General features: G+C 34.4%; 1 protein-coding gene across 1 annotated transcript in view; it reads right to left on the reverse strand.

Moving 5' to 3' along the window:
• Nucleotides 1-3,236: 3,236 nt before the first annotated feature.
• LOC107267303 overlaps nt 3,237-25,733 on the reverse strand; it is a 133,178-nt gene continuing 110,681 nt past the window's right edge. Inside the window, exons 2-5 of the mRNA XM_015738964.2 lie at nt 12,706-12,757; nt 5,233-5,489; nt 4,781-5,143; nt 3,237-4,713 (exon numbers count right to left, since the gene is read on the reverse strand). Coding sequence (XP_015594450.1) covers nt 4,357-4,713; nt 4,781-5,143; nt 5,233-5,489; nt 12,706-12,751 — 1,023 coding nt within the window. The 5' untranslated portion in view covers nt 12,752-12,757 and the 3' untranslated portion in view covers nt 3,237-4,356. The remainder of the gene's footprint in view (nt 4,714-4,780; nt 5,144-5,232; nt 5,490-12,705; nt 12,758-25,733) is intronic.

Here is a 25,733-nt window from a genome sequence, read left to right on the forward strand (position 1 = left end):
AGATAACATCCTTATAAATACAGCTTATGAAACAGAAGTGCTAACCTTTTATTATAGTTTTTTTTCCAACACTTTTTCAGCTTTTTTAATTCTTTTTTTTTTCTCTTTTTCTCCTCTCTTTCTTTCTTCATACTCTAGCTTCCGTGCCTTCAGTAATCGTCCCTCTAAAATGACGATAATCGATGTCTTAGGTATTGATCGCTCGATTATACGTCAGATATTCTCGGAACGTTATGCACCGTTACAGATCGCTTGCGATTTAAAAATAACCGTGACATCCATCGCCGCGATAACTGTAACGGATATTGTAACAAAAACACTACGAGACGATAACGAGCACTGCCCATGGCGGCTAGATCCTAAAAGCCGTTCCACTGGTAGGATATCTATAGTCGTCAGGTGCACTGAACTTCGTTTAAAAAAGAAATTACTTATTCTTGTTACCAATTGTAAGTAAAATAATTTTACAAAAAAAAATAGCAACGACTTCGGTAAATTATATAATGTAATTGGGTATCGCAAGCATTGTTAAAGTTTTGACAATCATTTTTTTTCAGTGTGCGGTATACAAGGAATATACAATCTTGCAAACATCTTTTACCTACACTGATACCAATACCGTGCTTATTTAGTAAAATATATTTTTGAATTTGCTTATTGCAGTTTGGTACAACTATGGTGCAATGATGGAGGTAAGGGTATCGAATTTTTAAATATTTTCTGCAGAATAGAGGTGCAGTGATGGAAATAACTATACTGTTGAAATTTTATTCAAAAGCAATGACTACAAATGCACACCATTGTTATTCACAACCAATAGTGCATGAAAATCGCTTATTATTTCGCGAGGAGACCATTGTTTCCCTGAGAACCATGCAGCTCTGAGTCACTTCTTAGATTTGTTGAAAAAAAAACAGACCACTTTTGAAATGCTTGACTAGTCTCAAGATTTTTCTGTAATTCATTTTGTATACCACAAAGGTATAATAGAATTACACTCAGTCTCTGGAAATACGAAGAACTATATCTTCTATCGGAGAGGACAATGGGCTCTTAAATAAAGAGTTCTTCATGGCATGTATAACCTTAAGGTGCATTTTTTTTGTCATAGACATTTCGTTTGTCATCTACAAGTTACGTCGAAGGTTTTTGCAATTTAAAACTATGATTTATTATTGTATCCTAGAGATAGATACAAAAAATTTGTATAGACAGTGACCAGTTAAACCACAAAATTGAATGATCTCAACGCTGCTGTTCAGCTATTCTATGTGTACACACGTACACGGAGTGGTAACGTCAAAAGCGAGGAAACGTCATTTTTATTATTCTCCTACATTTTTCATTAATTCGTCTAATTATTAGTTCAGCCACCTTCCATATATAATATCAGATATGGAATACGGGTCTTCTGCGTTCAAGTGTATCAAATACTCTAATTCGAAGAAAAATGTACAAAAATTAAGCTACTGTGATGTTTTAAAAGGTAAAAAATGTATGATTTCTTAACATATATTTTTGAGGATATTGAAACTTTTTCAGACCATAAATCTAAAAGAGTCGTCAGGCCTATCATATAACGAAGCTGGCTTATCAAAGATTTTGATAAATCATGTAGAGATGAACGAGAAAAAAACAATTGAAATTATGTTTTTTCGCTTTCAACATCATCATTCTGTGTTGGTGTGCACATAGAATAACTGAACAGCAGCCTTAACAAATATATAAACATTTTCTTATTAAAGCAAATGTTCGAAATATCGTTTATGTAGAATCTTATTTAGTTCCATAATAATTAGCATGGAATTCAAGTTTTTTTTTCCAAAATCCTGTAATTCTCATAAGAACGATTAAGTGTATGATGAAAAGTACTAACGAATTTTCATAAATTTCAATGATCTACTATTCTTTACATGCGTACATGCACATATGTTCATATCTAAGCATGCATTTCAAATGTACACGCAAATGAAAATTTCAGCAGAAATCAGCGCCCAGCAAAATTGATAGCGCTGATAGAATGCACGTGCACAGCAATACATTCTAGATAATGGATCTGTGTACATACGCACATAGCCAATAAGAATGTGTTACTTTTTTTTCACAACTTTAAACTACTTTTCGATTTTTCGTCGAGTAATCAATAATGCATTTTTCTAGAAATTATCACTTCTTAAGTTTCCCTATTAACAAGCCTGTTGATAAATTTGTTCGCAGTAAACTTCTATCAGTTTTCATGGACACATAAGGTATTGAACGTCGCTGTAGTCATGCCCACGATTATCACTAACGATCGTAAGTATAGCATAGTACCGACTGTGCTGCCATGATTAAATTTAGTACAGCTACTTCGAAGCTTATTGCTCGTAAACATTACGATTATCATTGATTATCTCTATGTTTAAACATATAGTAAAGTTTCAACCTTGAGGCTAAGGCCATTGGAAAATCCCAATTTTCTTCCTGCATTTATCATTTATATATAAATAGATGAATTTTATCGTAACTTTAGAAGAGCTAATTTTTCCGCTAAATTTAATTATCAGTTTACCTACTGCAGACTTATCGCGAAAGTGCGAAGTAGTAATGAGAGTCGCGCATACTTCTATAATGTTCTAAGTGGCATTTTATGATATTACTTACTAACTCTTCAAGGTAATATAATGTACATGAGCTAACGATTTTTTTTACATTTAATGTATCTACCCCCTAGAAATAGGTTTCATGATAACCGTGTAATAAATTAAGAAAAGAAACTATTGGAGTATTTATATTTTGCTTCTGCCGCCTAAGTGAATGTTCTCGCCATCTATAATACATACTCTGAGGTTTGTTGTGAATTACCAATTCGCTCGGGTAACTAACTAATCAGTTACGCATTTATGATACAATATCATTTTATCCTATAATATATTATTATTATACTCATGATGACAAAGAAATAGCTTATTTATCATATAAAATACAACGAAATAATTCATGTGCTAAAAATTTTAAATTTTAATTTTAAAAATCATAAATTTTATAAAATTTATTATTAAAACTAGTATGACGGGTACTTAATTTAATAAGTTATTCAAATTCAAATTATTATTATGACATACAATATCTTGTATGTTTTTGATACAAATTGGTATTCAAAAGATATTTATTTATCTTTCTCATAAGAAACAGAATTTTCTTATATTTGTAGAATTAGACATACTCATTATTAGGAATTTTGTATGTAGTAAACAGGTAACATTCTTGTGGAATAACTGATCTTAAAATAAAAATTATTTACCTACAGCATAGATAATATAACTGATATACTAATTACTTAATAAGCATCTGTCCCGCTGTCCATGATTACATTCAGTGATTATGCTTGCATGAATTTTATTGTCAACTTCCCGCCAACCATGTCCTAGCGGTGAAAGACTAATAATAACCATTAGCAATTACAAGTAATTACACGATATCCTCCGAACGACAGCTTTAGCAACGCAACTTAACCTGACCAAGATCAAGTAGAGCTGAACTCTTCGTAATACAGAATCATTTAAAATTTCCAATGTTCATCTGAAATCTTAATTTTTCGTAACTACAGTATTTTCTCATATAAATTTACACGTTAAAAAGTCGATATTTTTCTAGGTGAAGTAAATGAACTATCAGCTTAGACGAATATTAAGATTTTATTTGATTGACACAAATTTCACATTGAACAGTTAATTAAAGTTTATTGAACTCGTTACCATTTTAACAAGCATATTATAATTTGATAAAAATACACATACTTCTAAGTATTACCAGTTTTAATAATCGTCAAGTCAAGTAGTTCCAAAAGAAAATTAAAAGTTATCGTTTGCATGTGTTACTCATGACAAGTAAAGTGCGATCCGTCGTAATGTTCGACCGGTCTGGTAAGTGTCCTACAATGTTCTGACTTCTGAGAGAATGAAAAAAGAACATTTAGTAGAGTCTAAGGTCTGATGGAATAAAGTCCAATCTAAGAAGATTGAAAAGAAAACCAATTGATTTCAACTTAAAGGATATATTACCAAGCAATATTCAATTAACAGGTGAAAGTCTGTTTGATTGTTCGTAAATAGTAATACTAGTACTATGTATAAATTATAGTAGTACTGATACTTATACTCTCATATACTTATACTGATTTTAAGTATATCTAAATCTTGAATAATATAATTTTTCTACTGAACTTTGGTATTTTGTGTAAAAAGACAAAATTCATTCTTATTATTGATACTTTTATTCAACGATTCCGTTATTAGCTTAAAACTTGACGCAGAACAGTCAGGAATCATTTTTCGTTAATTGATATATACCATAATATATTTTATCTACCAGTCATCAATGAGTTTTTGAAGTTGAATCAATGGCATGGTCACGTTTCAATCGAGCTGCGCTATCGTAATTGCCGTTTCTTGGCTTTCCTTGACCGTTTGAGCTTCTTTCACGGATCTTAACAACGTCGTATTTCTCCGCCATGGATAGTAACCAGATATAAGAATAAAGAAGAGGGTCGACTTGATCAGCAGCATCCTTCAAGGTCTCCTCGAATTCCAATCGAGTCTCACCTTTGTCACCAATTTCCGTACGGATCCCATTCAACGCATTCACCATTAGAGTGCTCACTGTTTTCTCTCTCATCATCCAAATTCCAAAGCTGGTTAAAATGGCCTCCATGATACCAAGATCCAGATTTACCTGGATAGTTCATTAAAATTTAGTTTACGTACTTCTAAATACTACATCATATAGTTTCGTGTTATACCTTGTAGCTGACTGGCTCGTTGAAATTATTTAGTCTTTTATGCATCTTCAGTGCAACGAGCAACTTTGAATATGCTTGAACTCGAGCCAGATCTCCGCTGATAGTAACGAAGTAGTTGTCATAATCGAACTCAGCCAGTAGCGTACCGTTGGTTGCCTCGAAACGAAACCAGATCTGTGGCTCCCTCTTTCGTTTGCGATCCAAATCATTTCTGATGACTTTCAGACCCGGAAACATGCCTGGAGTGTTGTACAGCATGAGGCGAAGTGTATTCTTGAAACGTTTGTGGATCGAACCAGCTTTGTTATCAGGTTCGAAAGGATTGAAACCAAACTGACACAACTTCCGGCGTACTTCTCGAACCTATGTAGAAAACAGTTCACACTTACTGACCAACATATAAAAAGATATTTAATAGCTTAAACAGAGAAAACTGAATAAATATATATTACCTGGTAATAATTTTTTTTTGGTCGAATTGAAAGAATCCCGTTGTTGTCTAAATATTTTATCATATCTGGATTTGGAACAGCGCTTCCATTTTTATGTGGATCTTTGGCTGAACAATGATAGTTTTTCGTTAAGGGATCATCAAGTTCGTGGATTTCAAATCTATCAAAATCCTCTGAATTTTCCATATCAGTTACCACAGATGTAGGTGCAATAGTAACATCTGCATAATCCTCAGCTTGACTTTCTGCAAGTATTTCTGAAATAGGATAAAAATTGAAAATGTCATATTGATTAATTATATCAATTCGACTTCATATTTTACATAATAGATTATATGAGAATATCCTAAACGATATTAAAACATTAATATATTTATAATTTCGTTTAAGTGGAGTTACTATAGATAAATAAATTACACTTGTGTATAATCTAGAACTTTATTGAATGAGCCGGTTTTATCAAAACATACAGAACAGTAGGATATAATGTTACTTAGAAAATAATTTTGAACTTGTACCATTTTCAATGCCTAATCTTGCCAAAATGGAATCTGCAGTGATTAAAAATCCTTTAGACCCAATTAAATGAAGTTCCATTAGAATTTGATCGTGCAAACCAGGCATAAAAGATTCTAGAATATCCCGAGTAACCTCCGACAAAGTAATCCTAATTCGATCATTAGACGTGACAAATGTGCGAAGGCCATTAAGTATCGTCTCCACATAATAATTAATATTGAGCTCTCGCAAATAAGGTAGCATCACTACCAAAATTCTTTCGATACAGTGAAGATCCACCAATATCTTCGCTGTAGTCGGATCACGCCATTTGAGTGACTTAACGTGAAAGTAAATATTGGTAAGCAACCTATTGATTATTGTCATATTTTGTAAATTCCCATAAAATACGAGGACGTTCCGTGAATAATCGTAAATTATCCTTTCCCCGTGGCTTTGATCACGAAAGTTAAACCATACGAATGGCTGTTCTTGCTCACACTTGCAGTTGCTGCGGCCATACTTGAAGATCCCAAAGATATACGGGGTGACGTACATGAACTTGCGAAAACTTTGATTCAGCTTATCGACAGTACTGCCATTCTCTATGACCACAAAGGGGTCAAAACCGGATCGGCACAAAAATCTTCGGAATCGTTTCATGTGGGAAAGGTCCATAGGAATATGACTTCTTATGATGCTTCTATCATATATTGATTCAAGCTCTGGATTAATTTTTACATTGTTGTCTCTTTCTGTAGGATGGCAATGGTATTGGTATCCATTTTCGTATTCTGTGACAGTTTTAGTTAGCTCCACCGCCAGACCTAGAGCAGACAATATTGTTTTCTCTAAATATCGAATTTAAGAATATCCTAATTGCATTACTTTAAAATCTGTATAATATCTGATAAAAAAGTAAATCCAAATGTTAGATATTGAATAATCCATTAATTGTAGTATCTTTCGACAACAAATAATAACATTCAGTGGTAGAAGGGAATGAAGGCTTTAAGAAAAAATGATGAATTAAAGGACAATCATCTAGGAGATGATATCGCAGAAGTTTTATATTTCATTGTGAATAGATTGCTCTTCGATGAAAATCTATAAAATCTTCAATGATGCGATCCACTGCTTCTTGACCGACATGTGCCAAGACACCCGTCTAGGGGCCTCTGATGAATTGTGATAGGAATTTTTGTGCCATCATAACCGTTGCAGCTCCCATGGTAGTCCCAGCAGTAACATTAATACCGCTATTATCTTGTTTGTCCAAATGAACAAAAACTAGTTATTGTTGTACAGATCTTTGTAAATATAATAAAAAAGACTGAAATTATGAACTATTGTCAACTAAATGAAATAATTACACTAGTATTAAAAACGCAATCTGTTTCAATAACTCTTTTATACTGCTCTAATAACGATCTCCGTAAGTAACACAACATTTCGAGGTACTATCCTCAGAATTTCTCCTAATGAAGTAAATTGATGTCCCCTCACATTTTATCCCGATTGATTAATCGTTTTTTTTTTTCAATTTTATGAACAAAATTTTGTGTGCTTATAGATAAACACACTCGGCTCTTTGTTTCAATGCTGAATGCATATGTTACTCCCGCATGTATCCTACAGTACCTAGCAATTACAGTCCTTTGCTAATCTGCTGTTCATTAATTTCTTAAATTTATAGTGTTCTCAATGATATTACGATAGCATGACTTAGCGCCGTTGATGCTAGCTTCCGTAAGCCGTTATTCCCATAATTCTCGTGGTTGTCGAATACATTTGTGCATCTGCCACGATCTGCCGATATACTCAAAACAATAAGAAGAGACAAGAAGAAGAAACAAAATTTGGATTATTATTCAATGAACAGTCACGAAAGTTAAAAATGTTGTGCGTAATATTAAAAATGATAGTTACTTTCAGGATGCAAAATAAAACATTACCTTGTTACCTATGGAACCTGATCTACGCATATTTTACGCATCGTTAACATTGATAGTGGCATAGAAATGCTTCATTTAAGCTCTGTTCTTTTTCAATGTATTTCGGAATGAAAATATAGGGGTGAACAGGTTTGACATTTGTCACTAACCTGCTGTAAGTGTTACTAAATTTTCTACTGGCGTCGTTCTCAAATCGAAAATACTAAACGTGTTTTACATTCATACTAAAATATATTCAAATTTCTTACTTTTATGTAACTCTCAAACAAACTGGTTCAATGATTCATTCGGGATTTTAAAATTAAAAAAAAGCATAAACAAGTTCTCGGATTTTATAAATTTGAGCATCATTTCGAAATTGGAAACGATGGACATTTGTAAATTTTGCATAATCCTCTATAACTGTCCAAACTTTTCATTCTTTCATCTTTTTTCGTTCATTGTGTACACGTTTGCGTGCAATATTTTTATTCTACCTGTGCAGTGACAACGAATAAAATATTAAAATATCAATAATATTTTTGAAGAATAGAATATTCCCGCCATGATTCTCGCCAAAATTGGTAATTTTGCCTATTCCAATATATTTGCACGGCAATATATTTGCACGGCAAATATTCAGTATAGTAACTAATAAGTAATAACTATTGTAAACATAAATCTTTATACTACTAAATAAGTTGTTATACTGCCGATATGAGTAATCCACAAATCAATATACCTAATGATTGTCATTAATGCATCACATTTTTATTTATTGTAGTTGATCATTTTGAATTTTTGAATTTTTATAACAAATCGGCATTCAACGGCCCAGAAACTCCTTTGCTACCAATTTTCATGAAAAGCTGTGAATTTATTGACTTCTTTTCTTCATAACGTGTATACACATCATAAACAGTCAAGGAGTTAAATACACTGACAGAGAGTAAATCTATAAAACCGGGTTTAAGCTACTCAATATATATAGGTGAAAAAATCAATAGAAAATCATCGTATAAACCTAGATGTGTGAGCACCATTAGAACCTTTTAAACTAATGTAAGTCAGAAAGTAACATAACAAATTGAAGCAAAGGAGTCCTTGCGTGCTAGAAGAAATAACCATGTGATTTGTAAAGTGTTAAAAATCCTATTATATGTCGCGTCCAATTTCGCACAGCCCTGAACGAATATTGAAATATAGAATAAAGCGATATAAAATTTACCGTATTGATATACATAAATAAAATGTGCTATCGCGTCAAAATGCACTTCACGCATACCGTGTTCATGTCGATCATAGTACATATATCACTATGCATGCACGCCAAACTATTTTGCATTGGAATGGTGTACCGAATCGATCTAGATTGCTTCCATGACTCGCGCACGCTTATCCACACATCTATGCAATACGAACTTGTGGTATAAAGTAAAAGGAAATGCATAATAATGGCAAAAACATAAGACTAACTTACATTAACAAGTTCCACATATGAACGTGTAACTATTTATCATCCAGTAGAATAAGTTTAATAACGTATTATGGAAACGAAATTAATTTTATCATTCTTAACAATGGGCTTGGTACCATTAACCCTCCAATACTTGTATGGGGACCTAATAACTCCAAATCTTTCTTTTCTCTCTCGCAATGCATGAGAATATTCTTCCAAATTTATGATACAGAAACTATAATTGATTTTCATCTTGTAACGCTCCGTTACCGGCGGATGGCATTCCTATTGTAAATCTATCGCTTGTAAAAGTCTGTAGCTAAAATTAGATGTGACGATTGTCGAAGAACTATCCCCTCTATGTGTCAGGTCTCCGTTTCCTTGGAAGTTTCCTGCCAATTTCTGGGTGGCCATTTTTGCCTTCGACTTTCCAACAAATTTCGAAAGTACTTTTTGTGTGATGTAAATAAGATTTTTTGTTTTTTTTTTAAATGGGTCATTTTCGTGGTACATTATCTGCAATGCTGTTCTTGACGTATTTATAATTAACAGTAATATACAAATTTTAGCGAATATTTTTCTTCAACATTTCCCTAACTATTTCAAATGAATATTAAACCTTAGTTCAAGTTTTACACATTTTGCGTCTTTCATCTCAGGTATAACAATTTTTCTTGTTCCTTTGAATTTCTATAAATTCAGGATTATTATCTTTTATACTATAATAAATTTAGCTTTTTCAATCTACAGAATATACCAATTCAATTTTCGCCTCAACACTGGGATGCTTATCCGGGTCCATATTAATTGGATCATCTTTGGCAACTTCAACCGCTACAGACAAGGCTGAGAAAATGTCTACAAAGAATTACGAATAATACAGTACATAGCAGTTATAATTTATTTAAATACTCAGTATGTAACTGAAGATTAATAAAATAGTTAGAAGAATTTCAATTTCTATTAAATAATATATAAACATTATAATAATAATTACTATTACTTAACGCAGCACTTTACGACTATAAGACTTTCAAAAGAGTATAGTACATTTAATTGAACTATTATCAACTTTGAATTGACCGATTGAATTCTACACATCTCAAACTTCAATTATTACATGTATTATAGAATGTTTCTCTATCCGTCAAATATCTTTCTTCTGATTATATCAAAGAGAGTATCTATAGCTGATTGTAGACCCTCTTTAATGACTTTAGTCACGGTATTGCAAAAAATGGAATTTATTATAAGCTTCGAACAAAACGATTTTTTAACACGTTCGCAATTCTACCGAAGCCAGTTAAGGCATCAGTTATTGCAAATAGAAATTTCCAAAATTCCACACGACTCTCAATGAATGATCGACTTACTGTTGTTGGAGCACTTGAAACAATATCTGAGCTCATTGCTTAGCTTCACAGTGCGATTCGACTTACGATGCGAGTCAATTAGGACCCTAAATCCTAATACCGAACGCCTACTGTTCGACACTGTAGAAAGCGTGAACTCCCGCACCTCAAATTAATGTGGTAAAGGCTGTTAGTTAAAACAATTGTAGATAAACTAAAAGCAGGTTAACTTACTCACAATTATTTACAACAATGAGCTGATCTCGGTAGAAACATTGAGAACAATTTGAAAGAGTGTGTTGTCGGTCGAGTTCGATGCTTACTTCATGAAGTGAAGTTTTTTACTACCCTTCGTGAATGGTGACGACAACTTCCTCTAAAAAGAGGGACGCTGTGCCGTTTTCCCTTCGGATGGAACAGCTAATCTCACTGGTGTAAAAGTCAAAAATCCAAGAGTAGGAGTTTTTTACTTGTCACCAATCACGAGAGGGATCATTAGGATAAAGAATACTGGACATCCTTGTCGAAGACCAGGCCTGACTTTGGAATTCCGCGTAACGCTCTCGTCGTGGCAATAAAAGTTTTTGGTGCTTGACGCAAACGCCGAGCGGACGTCTGGTGCGTTAATATAGGGCAGTTGAGTGGCAATAAAGATTTTCACACTTCCAATTTTTCGGTGTTTAAAGTTCTTTTAAGAGCATGTAAGAAATACGGTTATCATGCATTAAAATGTTTGTCTTTCCAAATTTCACGAGTTATTTGCAACTCGTTTTCTGGAATAATCAGATATCCTATTTTTATGTTCAAGCACGAGTCTACTTGGCTTGTAAAGATCAACTTCAGTAATTAAGAAGTTTCGAGATGCCTATTGAATTTCGGGAATTTCAATATTAGCCAATTCAAATCACCTTGCAGCATGCGTTGTGCCAGATTGACAGTTCGTGAAGGTACGATATTTTTCGACGGTATCAAATCAAATAATACAATCTATAGAGAAACAATAAGAGCCATAATAAACGTGAATCATTACTCTAAGCAAGCATAAACTGTTTAAACACTTAAATATTGTTCTAGATTTATTACAACTGTCGTAGAACGCTCCAAAGCATAATTTAAAACTTCAGTTTAAAGCTGTCGAAGTCAATTTATGATGCATTTCGTATCCTCTTACTGCATAAGGTCGTTTTCAACGTCTACATGGATCAGAATCTCTCTTCGAATCTCGGGTCCAAAATAGATAGAAAACTGATAAGAAATTGATAAAATTATTCGCTCACATTTTACAACTCAACGAGATCCTCCTAGGCCTTCTAGCATTTCTTTTCTTTTAAAGAATTGAAAATCAATTTATTGCGGGATATTGCTTTTTCTACAACTCTCCTTATTTTTTCTGTATTCATCCCAACAGAAAAAACAGCTTCGGTTCTTGCGTTCGGATTTCCTGATATTTGTAATTTTCAATTTTCAGATTGCGGATGCGATAAGGCAACGCTCATGGAAAAACAAATATTTTCTCCTATCGTCATATTTCTCTGAAGATTTGATAAAGATGACATAGTGGATGTGAACATTCTTGATTCGTTTGATCCATCAAATATCTAATCTATTTTGCATAAATTCTTTTAAATTTTTGAATAATTCATATTTTTTAATAATAAATGTACACTAAAATATATAATCGGCATATAACACACAAATATATGAAATTCGAACTGGATCCATATGCACGAGATTTTTATAAGTTAGGACTGGACTACCATGTAAGCACATAATGTAAGAGATAATTTATAGGAAAGCCACGTTTCGCTGTGTCGGTTGATTTTCCTTTTTATTACTAGATCTATATTACATCGATTGTCTTGAACTTACTCAGACCAAGGTTTCGGGGGTCACTAACTCCCCCTCTGTTCGTTATCGTCACCCATATGGGACAAATTTGAAATATTTACCTCACAATAAGGTGAGACATAATATTTATAACGATACACAAAAAATTGTAAAAATGACATTCACTCCGCGACGATTTGACTTTGTATCCTTCGTTAGTTCTCTTTGATTCATCGTGATATTAATTTAATTTTCGTGTGAACCGAAATTACTGGTTGGTCTCGAAAATTACTTAGATTTTATTAAACATCAATCCGTATTGCTGAATACGAATTTCTTTGATACAAATATGGTTTGCAATCTTTGAACATTACAACTATCAATAAACAGAGACAAAACTTACCAGATGTTATCAGTACCAGTCCTAGAATCAGTGACATAAGTTTCATTTTTTCCTGTAACAAAATTTATAATAATTAATATAATACTACGAAACTAAGTAATTTATTAAGTTTTCAATTTTACAGATTAATAAAATATTTTAAGTACGTACAATTTACAGACTTATTAAAGTTACTGCCTATAATAATGCAGCAAATTAAACCACGCTGCCGTGACTTTAGTGCGCGACTTTCTTATCTCTATATTTATCTTCAAAGTACATCTTCTATGTCGGAATTTTATTCGAAAGATATTAACGGTTAAGCACTTCAGGTCAATGAAAAATAATTACTCTGCGATAAAGTAATATTATAATAATATAAAGTTATAATAGATTTTTCTTTCAGGTGAGTCAAATTGCTACACCTTATGCAAGAGTTGCCTATATGTTAACGCTGATATAAAATTTTAAAAATGGCCAATCAATCGAACTTTGTACCATGACATGTTGACTGAAGACGGAAAAAGAATAATAATTACTATTTTAGAGAAGGATTAAAACACTTCATAAAAAGTTAATGATAATTGCTAATCTTTGTATATTACAAACTCATAAAATTTTTTAATGAAAACAAGAAATGTGAACATTCTATATCTGTACCTTATCTTAAGAGTCGAGAACTTGAACGCAATTTCAGATAGTGTCAATTTTTCTAATGCCTCAACCACGCTTCGACTATTTCACGGTATCGTTAATGTAATCAACGGGTAATTATCGGAAACCATTGCATGTCTGAATACAACTAGTTACCACCATTCTATGCGAGTTCTTCCGCACAAACAGAACTAGAGTTGTAATGCATAGAATCCATGGTCATTTACACCAAGTGTGCAAAAAACATCTTCATTTTTTCAGCTGCGAAACTGAGATAGAGAGAAACCTTTTATATTTTTGAAACTAGAGTCACGTTATGCGAAAGATAACAGCCGCCGGACATTCACCTATTAAAATTTACAATCGAATCATTCCACATCGAGACGAAATCAGTTTGTTTTATTTTTCTTATTAAAATAAAAAAGAACCAAATAAAAGCATACCTTACTTCATACTATAATTGTACATCTTATCGTGGACTATTATCACAATCAATATGGCAGACTACAAAAAAATACCACTAAATGACTATGCTGCATAAATGTTGAAAATTGACGTAAAAATCGTTTTACCTTAAGGAGGTTAGGTAGTAACACATAATCCAAGATAACAAAACAATAACAAAATCTTCGCCTATGCAAAATTGGAATATAATTTACCGTATAGTTTGTGAGGTATAAAAAATCTAAGTGTCAATCCCCACCACATGTATAGATATACTTAACCTATAAGAATGAATAACGATAGAATTCAATATATTGATTTTCGTAGGGTAGAATGTATTGATTTTTGGCTTGAATGTCGAGATTATGTTATATTTTCACTCACTTCTTTTTGAAATAAAAATCTTGGAATATTTTTTTCCTCCGTGTTTAACCCCTACTTCCCTATTGCAATTATAATTATCAGCACTGAACCTCTTAAAATAATATGGATGTGCACTTACAAAAATAAAAAATATATAAGACATCCAAAATAATTTAGGAGATCAATAAATTCTATTTCGTGAAAACGGAGCCTCTCTCTCTCACTTTTTTTTCTCTCTTTCTCTCTCTTTCTCTCTGCTAATAAAACGCACAGGTCAAATTCAAGAAGCCAAGGTGTAGTTCAAAGGTCAGAGGAGTTGCACCCTGACAGGGTCTAAACCTTGCGGCCGCCACATCGAGAATCGTAATCCGCGGAGAACATAAGCGTCCAGAAGGTATACCGAGGAGTAGAAACTCGTGGGCAGGCATCCTTCTCACCGACTCATTGAACGAAGTAACGAGAAACTGTTACCGCGGCGCTAGTCTGCAATGGTATCATTACGAATCGCATAGATTCCTTATTACCGACCGCGCAGGGTAAATGCGCGAATCGGTATTCATGACTGGTAACCAAACTCCAAACATTCTATATTCATTACCTGCACATACATACTCGAAGATGCTGAATGCACGATAGTTTCAGATATTTCTACATCTGGAAGTCTCTATATAATATCCCAATCTATTGAAGATTCATACTTGATTCTCAATTATACCGCAGTAATGAACCACTAATAAGAATCGCTAAATAAATGTCTTCGGAACTTTCTTACCTATAAGTGAGTAATATTGTGATTTTTTAAGTTCTCAACTCAGATTTCATTCTGTTCAGTTATAAATTAGTTTGGTATACAAATATAGGTATATCCTATTTTATTCGTAATATCATTGAGCGTTAGAAATCATGAAATTAGACATTCAATGTAAGCTGTGGATTGGAACGAGTTCATCCTCGGTTTCTTCCAAGGAGATTAAAGGAAAGGCGATGCGCTTACGTGGAAAGTAATGATAGTTCTTTGAAGCAGGTGAGAATTTAAAATGTTGCCGTGACGTCACTCGCTAGTCCATTTGATGCTCTGACCGGTTTCCTGAGTACCGGTTCGCACTTTCTAAGAACCCTGATATCTTTCTCCGCGTTTTCAAAGCGACCTGCTTGGGGAAAAGCGATCACCTCCTCTACCTGTACGGACGTTCCACCGATTTGATTTTGTTAGCTGCTCTGGAACGTCGTGGCTCGGTAGCGCGAGCACGGAGACCCTCCAGGCAGTCGAGGGCGACCGATCGCGATCTTTTCCAGTCACGACTATCACGGATTCATGGTCCCAATTGATTTCCGATCGGGCGCTTGGTTTTCGCAACGCAAACGAGTCGAGAGTTGACTTTAACCCCACAATGACGACGGACGTAAGTGAATATGTAATAGAACTGCTAAAATGAGTTTAAGTGATTGTTCCGTTCCAAACATTCATTCTGTATAACCATCTTTACCCTTTGTATAACCATCCATAAGCAAATAACCTTACGAGAGACTAGTGGAGCTGGATAATCTGGTAAATGGCAGGTTACTTCTAATATTTTATTGATAAAAATTAAAGGACGCGCTATAGTTTCGATAAAAAATATATGAAATAATAATCGTATCAGATTTGTATTATTTTACCAAATGAAGATTATTCATACATAAATTGTTTCTACTGTACATTCGAACAAGCTACTGTGAGGCTTAGAATTTAAACTTATTTAAGGGGATATTCTGGTCTAGAGGGATGAATTTTAGATGTTTTCTCGAGTTCGATAAAAAAATATATTTTTCCTATTCATTTGTTTGCAAGATGTTTATTTATATTTTAGGAATATACAAAAAAATTCCAAAAAAATTTAAAATTAAAAAAGTTATAAGCTGGTAAAGTTGGGGATAAAAAAAGGGGTGTTCTTGTTGACATGATTGCAACTCTTCTGGTCATCTAAAACAAAATTTAAAGAAAGATTCTTAATTAGTAAGAATGTCGTTATAGTCTCTACGTAAGAGAACACGGAAAAATATTTATTGAGAAAATAGCGACTGTCTGAAAAAAAGGCATTTTTCGACTTTTTCTTTTTCATCATTTTTAATTTTTCAAAATAGTAAAAAAATAATTTTTATACAAAAGTGGTAGGGGCAATAGAAGGTTGATATATTGAAGGTTGATACAAAATTTGAAGTAAATTCGTTAAATAGAACTTGAGATATCATGTCAACCATGTTGAAAAACGTAGTTTTGAGAAAAAGTTTCAAGCAGCCGCAGCAGTCTAAGTCATAGAATGGTACGTTATACTTACATTTTGTTAATCGGCAATTCCTGGTTCACAGAGTGTGCCTTCTTCGATTTGAAAATATTATATTCATAGATTTATATAATATATTAATTCCAAAAATGGTCAGGTAATCAGACATTGTCAACCGTCTATTGTCTGATTTTCTCCAGCGTGACGGGCTTCGTTGCTGCGTCACTAAAATAGCTATACTTCCGTAAACCATTGGAAATTTAAAATGGTCTCTCGAGAATATATTCTTAAAGGTCTAAACTTTAAGAATATGCAAAAAAAATTGATTTATTCAAAATTCTATACCGGAATACCCCCTTAACCCATGTCATGGACAGACTATAGTTGGTCCACGAGTTCAATGTGTTTTTTTTTAGACAGTTCACAAACAATGTAATCTTTAACAAATCACACATGAATTTCCATGAACTCATGGTGACATATACCGGAATAGAAAAATAAAATATAATTCAGTGCAAAACCAAGCACACGCATACTTTGGAAGAAAAATATTATGCTGAGCCACGTTGTCACTTGCTGGAGGCTTTATTATTTTTCATTTGTCAAAAAAAAACATCTAACACGTGGACCGACTATATACATTTCGTATTACGTAAATTATAAATATACGATAGGAACTAGAAACGATAGTATTTCTTCCATTCTAAGCCCCTGATCTTCACTTGTAAAGAACTGGTCACGAGCATGAATTAACGTAGATGGACAATACGAATGATATTCTTATGATTTATAGACTAAAAATATAATACGTAATTTTTTTTCCAATATAATCGAATATTAGTATATTTGAGGTACCCTCAATCTTTATGAAATTTTATGAAACTTAGTTCGCTTTAATTTCACGACAGGATTTTCTAGAGTATCACAATAGACGGACATTTTCTTGTACATACATACATAAAACTCCTAAAATATTCAAAGACAAGGTCACAAATTTTTAAATTTTCATACACATTCCTCTGCACGAATAATAATGCTTAGTTACGATTGTTATTGAAGAAATTGTGTGATTTCAGCATGACCAGGATTATACCTTGACCATTATGACTATCTTGTACCATCACCAGTGTCAAGTTCATGACATGTCGAGAAACAGTTACATTTCCACTTAAGCAACGAATCATGGTAAAGCAAATACACGGAGCGTATGTAAGACGAGTTGGTAAACCACCAGAGAGGATACGTCACCATATAGACACAAGTAGATACGAGTGCGCGATACTACATCCCTGTGACTCTGAATATGTTCCCTAGAAAATTGTTCACTGAAAACTCTGATTACGTATCTAACGGATAGCTATCCCCAATACTGGGATTTCGGATAAAGTTATCGGGAACTTATTTGGAGGTGAGGAAACCGGCCATAAGTGCAATAACGAAAGATAAAAACGAAAATGAAAAATAAATTTATAAATGCCTTGGTCTGGGAAGTAAGTAAAAAAGTGGTCCAAGTAACGATGAATTCCCAGAGGGAACCAGGTAGCAGCACGACATACCTTCGTTGGATTAGTAACATAGTAAGTAGGTGTCGGGGGCCCGAGGTTACCAGCCGCATTTCCTGATTCCTAGTTGAGTCGTCGGCGGGTTACAACAGGCGCGTGCGCGCCAGACTCCGACTGAATTCGAATTACTCAACCGAAGCGGGTTATCCTGGCCTGACGTAACAAATCCCAGTTGGCTGCTACCGGTTTCGTGAGGAATCTCGATGGCTCAGCCAATTGAGCGACTTGCACTCAACCAATTCATGCCTGATCGGGCCGATCGAGTATACGTGCTCGGATCACGCATTGATCGCTAATTGGTAATTGCGCTAAGGTATCTGGCTAAATTAGAAGCTGCTGTAAAAAATTGATCCCTTCTAATGAGGTTTCTTCTGCGGAGAACTATACCCGTTTGGGTATAGTTCTCCGAGGGAAAACTCTAGAAGGAAACCTCAGACGGGTTGTTGTCCTGATAGATAAAGGTTTACATTTTCTATTAAGAACATCAGAAGAATAACGATATTGCTCATAGTATTTGGCGTGAATAATATACATATAAATAAATACAAAATATTGGCTGTACGAATATGTTTGGCGAAAAACTACAGTTGAGTCAAAGAATTGGTTCATCTTTGAGACAACATTTTCGCGTCACAGAGTCATCTGAATGTGAAGCTTATATTCAACTACAACTGTACATAGTTAGGAGTATCGTACTTAGCTGATATAAAAATAATACTAGGTTCGTTTACCTGTTTACTCGCGAATCATTTATTCTGGCAAGATTTTGTTCATTTTTTGATTTGTTATTATTCATCGAAATCTAAGTGACACGTATTTTTTTATCGGCGGAACAATGTTTTAAGGGGTCAAATCAACCCCCAAAGTTGAGCACCTCCAGCAGTAATTTCGTAGTTTTTCATATTAACAATTAAGGTTACATAAGTGAAACCAATTAGAGAATAAATGCTTATGGTGAATAATGAAAAATGAATTTTGTTCGATTCTGATGAGGTGAAATTATAAAAGTTCATAGAGTTCGAAAGATGAAAAAAAATACGTGTCACTTAAATTTCGATGAAGAATAATGTATCTAAAAAGGAACAAAATTCAAGAAAATTCAGAAACTGTTTTCTTGTGAGTAAAAAAAACAATTAACGCTATTAAAAAAGAATATTATACTAATTTTTATAAGTACAAATTAAGAGAAGTATAATCTGTTATATTAATTTACACTTGACGGTTGTGGTATAAAAAGTCGACCACCGTATAAGATTACAAACACTTATTTTATCATACAATTAATAACATTGAATTCCATATCTGTATAATACATATATATGTAAGTGTAGTTTTATCGAACGATTTCTGTCAAAATAAAAACAATGTCATCATTTAATTCTCAATATACATATTATTTTGAATACCAATGTTCGACTTGTAAGCAAGGTTTTTCGATTATCATCGTTTCGAATATTACGATTCCATATTATAATTCATTATAATTTTAATTTGATGATTATTATGAAAATAAGTGCTCGAACTTATTGTATGATTTAAATACTTGCGTATGTGTAACAATAGTGAAAAACTTATTTAATCAACATCCCAGACATATTCCATACTTGTCCAAGTTTTTCCTTTCACTAACGGTGCTTTTGCTCAAATTTTGGCGTACCTGACCAAATGAGACGCTTTGATCGTAAACAGACCTGCATCTTCTCCTGAAAATTTTAACTCTTTCTGCAATCGGAAAATAATGGCGATGATCTGAACCCCCCTGCCTATAATCACGTGTCCTACCAAGCCAATCGAGGACCGTGATGTTCCAAGAAGTGAACGGGATACATATAGAATCCAACGGATTCTTCAATACACAAGTCGTCCACCCAGGGTGCGTAGAAACGCGAAATGATTTGCATGTATTTCATAAATTAAATATGACACTATGATAAGTTTTTTTCCAAACGTAGCAATTAACTTTTTATGTCTGTCCATTAATTGATTTTAATTTGCCAATAATATTGGTATGTGTATTGGCATTACATACGACCAATACGTATATTGCAGATTGGTAATGACTCATTAAGTTATGTATACTTCGGTGTTAATGAATTCTAATTATAGTACACGCTCCTGCTCGCAGAGCAATGAATTAAAACTTTCCAGCTAAGCTTAGTTCGTCAATTAAGAATATAGTGTATTGGGTACTTCGTACAGAATGTCCCAGTCAAAAAGACCCGGCAATCGAGAGACTCGGTAGAGACTCTGTTAATATCTACCGGTTAGACGCTTTCACCTTGTGGATGATTTACCGTGGCGTCTGAATGAAACGAAAATTTTAAATGTTCCCAAAAGATCCCATAATCGTACTTACATAGTCGTATGATTCTCTCTACTCAAATAAACTTAAAATGCATTTGACTGAATAAAAAATAAAATCGGAAATAAACATTAACCCCTGAAAGGAGGCCGTGCGCAGTTACGATGCCAATATATGTCGTCCCTGTATGCAGCTAACACGCCATGCACGTGTATCACAGATGAGACCCGGTATGTACGTATGCCAGCAGTCAGTTCCCTCCGCATTAAGTCGAATCTAATTGCTAGACTATCTCCGCCGCTAATTGCTATATTATACACTAGCGAAATCTCACGAGTAGCCACGATCCAATTTCAATGTAAGCAGCGCTTCAGCCTAGAGGGACGGATGACCTACGAGCTGAATCGTCTTTTGACACCGATTAGAAAAAGCATCTATCTTGTACAGCCACGCACATACATATAAGTAGACACGTATATCAGCAACGGCACTATCTTTCTCGACAGCCGTCGTCATCGGGTCGAAAATACAACTCTGATTTATGACCGCTAATGCGAATTCTCACGCAAGGTATCCTCGCACTGTAACTACAATAAATTACAAAATCAGAGAATTATATTCATTATATGTACATCTATACTATAGACAACCATATGCTGATCGCTCTGCTCGTAAATATTTTCTTCAGTTCGGAATTTCTTTCGTCATGAAAGAGAGTTTTGTAAATATATCCTAATAATACGTATATCTATATACGTAGTAGAATTAGCGTCTAGATGGTAAGAAGAAATAATTGAAAGTGCAACAAACTCAGCTCGTGCGCTTTTGTTCAACTAGAAAAAAGGGAAACGAAAGTGTCCCGTGAATTTTCGTGAAATGAAGCGAATACTCGAGCATCTCAACATGGAGAGGTTTCGACGAACAGGAGAAACAACTCACCGAGAAAGAGAATTCAGAATCGACGGTTCAAAGGGGGAGGACGAAATGCCAGAAAGTCAGCGCAGCCTCGCGAGAGTGGGCTGCGGATAATGAAGATGGTTGCCGTCGTCATTACATTTTAGTTATAGCCGGTAGACGCTCAGATGGAACTCGGATCGCGACACCATTGAGATCCAAGATATCGATAGCAGGTTTATAAGCGCGGAAGACTGGAATCGGCCGATTCCTGCCGCAACGACGGCATTACTGCCGCTATTGCTGGAGATGCCAGTGATGCCGGTGATGCTGCCGGCGATGTTGCTAGTGATGCTGATGCTTGATGCAGCCACTGCACCACCACGTGATTTCTAAATCAGCACGATCCGATCGACTCTATCTCGTGGACTATCGGTCTAGCAGCTTGTATACCTATATGGCGCCAATTACGTACGTGACAGGCATGCCTACTATGCTCCCTGCTAATTATAATAGAACCGCTTAATTACCATTGTGGGGTACTCGCCAGACGAATATTATAAATACGGGATCTAATGTTACCCAGACTGTCCAATAAGCATTGCCCAAATATTATTAGGATTGATCAATAGGTCAGGGTCAGACAAACGTTGAATGGACTCGTGTGAAGTCAGTGGTGTTTTGATTGTCTCAAATGGTCTCTGGTTCCTCGTATCGTGATGGGTAGACTGACTGGGGATTTCTGGTCGTTGGGGGTCCTTGCTTCATGAGTTCATGGCAGAAAGGTGGTTACGATAGCGCCGTGGGGACGCGAAATGCCGGCATACTAGATGGGATCGATGATTAAATGATGTCCCAGCACGACCTAGTCGTTTCAATAGTCGAGCCAGTTACTAGGCTGTCGGTAACGTTCGCGTGTTATGCGTCTTGTTGCGTACAAAGGAGCATCGACCAAACGCAAAGCAATCGATTGGTCTAACAGATGACTGACTTGCATATGAATAGGGTACAGGATGTAAGACTAATTGTAATTATATATTGTAATTATATAATATGTAATTGTACTAGTTGGCCGCAAACGTCCCAGTTCCCGAACACTATTGGAAAGATTTCAATTTGTGAACACTTAAGAAGGTATCTGTGATACTTAATTGACGTATAGCTTAAATGTCAAATACGGTCCCCCGTAGATTTAAATAAAGTTTTAGAGTTTTACCGAAGTTCTAGCGATACGGAGACAGTTTTAATTTATTTCTTATGCAACGAGCTAAGGCTTTTTATCATCGTATTTCTTAGCTTTTATGTAGTTTCGTGATAAGTTATAATTGTTTCTGTTGGGGATGAAGTAGGGGGGATGAAGTAGTACACTCACTGCCATTTAATTTTCCATAAAAGCACGTTTAACAATATAATATTGGGACACGCAAATCATGTGCTGCACGGGTGTCCAAACTCAGTTCGGACTCTGGTACGTTCTTGCGTAGTTGAGTAGGCCTAGCAACCGGACACCGTGTATTTACTTGGTGCTTACTGTTCAGGATTACAGTAAGCAATTAATTACTTTAAAATTAGTTAATCGGAGTATATCAAAGGCAAGCTAAAGCTTATGGAAAAAACAGTTTAGCAAGTATAGTCAAACCTCAGTCCCTGTCCGCTTGGTCCTTGTCAGAATTCAGTCGCTGTCCGATTCCATGTTTCAGTCTCTGTCTTCACGAGAGCTTTGTGCAATTGCGCAACGTAAAACCCGTGTCTTATTCAGGTACTTAACCTCCACCCTTTTGGTTAGTAAAATCTTGCTGCAAGTCTACTCTAGAGATGAGTGCTACTACATGAAATTCTCGTAAACCGCTTTGTATAAGTGATCACGAAAATATAATTTGTCGTGTAGAAGGTGGTGAAAAAATAACATTTTTGCGCCTCTTGTTAGATTCGTTTCAATAGTCCTGTTCAAGAATTTACATTAGTAGAAAATATCACGTGATTTTCGCAGAGGGACAGAGATTTGGCTATAATTATTACTGGTATTATACATATATTTCATAAATCTCGGCACGTAGATACAGTATTCGTAAAGTTATTAAATTTTTATAAGTTAGATATTATGACACATTTGAAGCCTGCTTTCCATGAAGATGTGAACTGATTTGAGTTATTAAAAATATTTATTTTAAAGTCTAGAAAGTGGAATATAACCCCCCCCCCACTCCCCCTAATAAAGAATAAATTATTGAAATTTTTCTTAAATCTTCCATAGACCCAAATATCCAAGTGCCCGGAGACTGATTCTTTCAGTATCCAGGCATCTGGAAGTGAGGAATAGTAACCATGCGGACAGTCGAACATTTAGATTTTTCAAATTATTTAGGCATAAATAATAAAATATTAAATATTACAATAAGCAATGAATGTGTTTTAGAAACTAGAAACCCTAATCTTCAAGTTGGTTCAAGTCATTTATACGATATGTTGGTCTTTAGGTAGTATATCATTATTTGATTGCGGACGCCGTTTTACATATGCGGCCACTTGTACACTTACCTTAATAGGCCTTCTTTATATAGGAATCTTGCCTTTAAGCATGTACGCATTCCATTAGCAAATGTGCCACCACAGTAGGTGTTCAAATGGCGTGGCTGTGATCATGTTAGTCATTTTAATTTAATTTTCGTGCCAAATGAGTGTTTATTATAGAAATTGGTTTATGTAAATTAAATTTAAATTAGTCAAGTCATTATATCAACTCGAGATTCTTGTTGCACTATAAATAGATAGATAGATAGATAGATAGATAGATAGATAGATAGATAGATAGAGAGAGAGAGAGAGAGAGAGAGAGAGAGAGAGAAGGAGAGGGGGGGAAGAAGATCTTATTTTTATTATCACCTTATGGAAAAAGTCATCGCATAATTAATGTAAACTTTACGTAAATTGTACATCGATATTTCAAACTCATCCATAATTTGACGAATATGAAACATTTTGCGTCGACATATCTACATTTAAATTAAACTTCTGTCGACTTTAGAAAGTTCAACGTAAAATAAATGGTTTGAGAAAATATTCACTTTGTGTCAATCAACGCAAAATTTACGTTAAATTTGCATCATTTTATCATCAATATTTTTCAAAATTGAACGTTTACTTTGCATCGATCGAGTCCACTAAAGTAAACTACTAAAAGTAAAACTTAAACCTAAAAGCTACCAGTAGCAGATTAGGCCCGCGAATTGAGAAGGTAAGTATGTAGCACAGCTTTAAGGGGGGATGACACTGTGAAAAATTCGAATTTATTGTTTGGTTAACATTTTCATAAAGTATACATATTCAAAAATATGTTAAAAAAATGTCAAGTCAAGATTTCGAAAATTGACTGAGTTACAGTCAATGAGTTTAGTGAGAACAGGTAGCGCCAATTTCTACGAGCTGTATCAACCAATAACTTGGAGTTGTATTTCCAATATACAAAGATCTCTCGAAGTGCGAATTATTGAAAAGATATGCTGATGGATTCACCCAAAATATTAATGAATGCAATAATTCATTAGTGTGGCAGATATCGACAGAATCAAACTCCAGCTGCTCTGTTATTGTTGAAATTGCATTGCATATTTTAACAATCGCATTCAACGAAGGTGCACAGGCCATACTAAAAGTTATGGAGTTATTGGAAATCAAAGTTCGGCCGACACTCCACTCGTACTGCGTCAACCGAGATAATAAGCTGGTAGAAACCGCACCGACAACCGCACGAATATGGTCTATAAAAATTGAAAACAGTCTAGAGCAACACTGGAACTGCCAATGAAGAACCATCATATGGCCCAGAAGTAGATAGTTTCATGTAAGTATCAATATTTGAGCAACACCTTTATTTTATCTATATCAAGAAAAACGCAACGAAAACTTTAAACGCGTTTTTCACTAAAGAGCTTTTTTTCGACTGTTACCAGCGAATATTCGAAGACTAATGAAACGATTTTTTTTTTAATTTTTAATTTTCATAATTCATAAAAAGTTTTGACAATTACTATTTTTTAAGTCCGCGTAAATAAAAAAAGAAGGTCTTAAAAATGAAATATTTTTCAAATCGCCACTATTTTGTGAAAAAAGCAACGCATAACTCTTAACCAAAATTTCGGTGGGACAATGGAGAGGAATTTTTTATCGTCACATAGAAGCTTATAACTTTGCAAATTTTTAATAATTTTCAATAAAAATTGATATGGAAATACTTGAATATATCAATAAAGTATCTTTTACCCGATCCTTAAATAATTTGTTATACCTGTAAAAAAATTTCCAAAAATTAACAATTTTTTGATCGGTCACAATTTTCCCTTAAACACCGCCAGTGTACACAATTCCCTGATCAAAATTGGGATTGCGTTCCAAAACTTAACGCCAGAAACCAAGACCGAATTCTAGAAGATAGCAGTATGACAAAGAACTTCATACATATCAATCAGATGCGAGCGAGTATTATGAGTGGACGTGGACCTTGACCATGCAGATAGCCATCCTTCGGAGCCGACATCAAAAGCAACCATCTGACAGGTAAGGGGGGGC

The sequence above is a fragment of the Cephus cinctus genome, unplaced genomic scaffold, assembly GCF_000341935.2.
Source record: "Cephus cinctus unplaced genomic scaffold, Ccin1 Ccin1_scaffold0007, whole genome shotgun sequence".
In the NCBI taxonomy this organism is placed as follows: Eukaryota; Metazoa; Arthropoda; class Insecta; order Hymenoptera; family Cephidae; genus Cephus; species Cephus cinctus.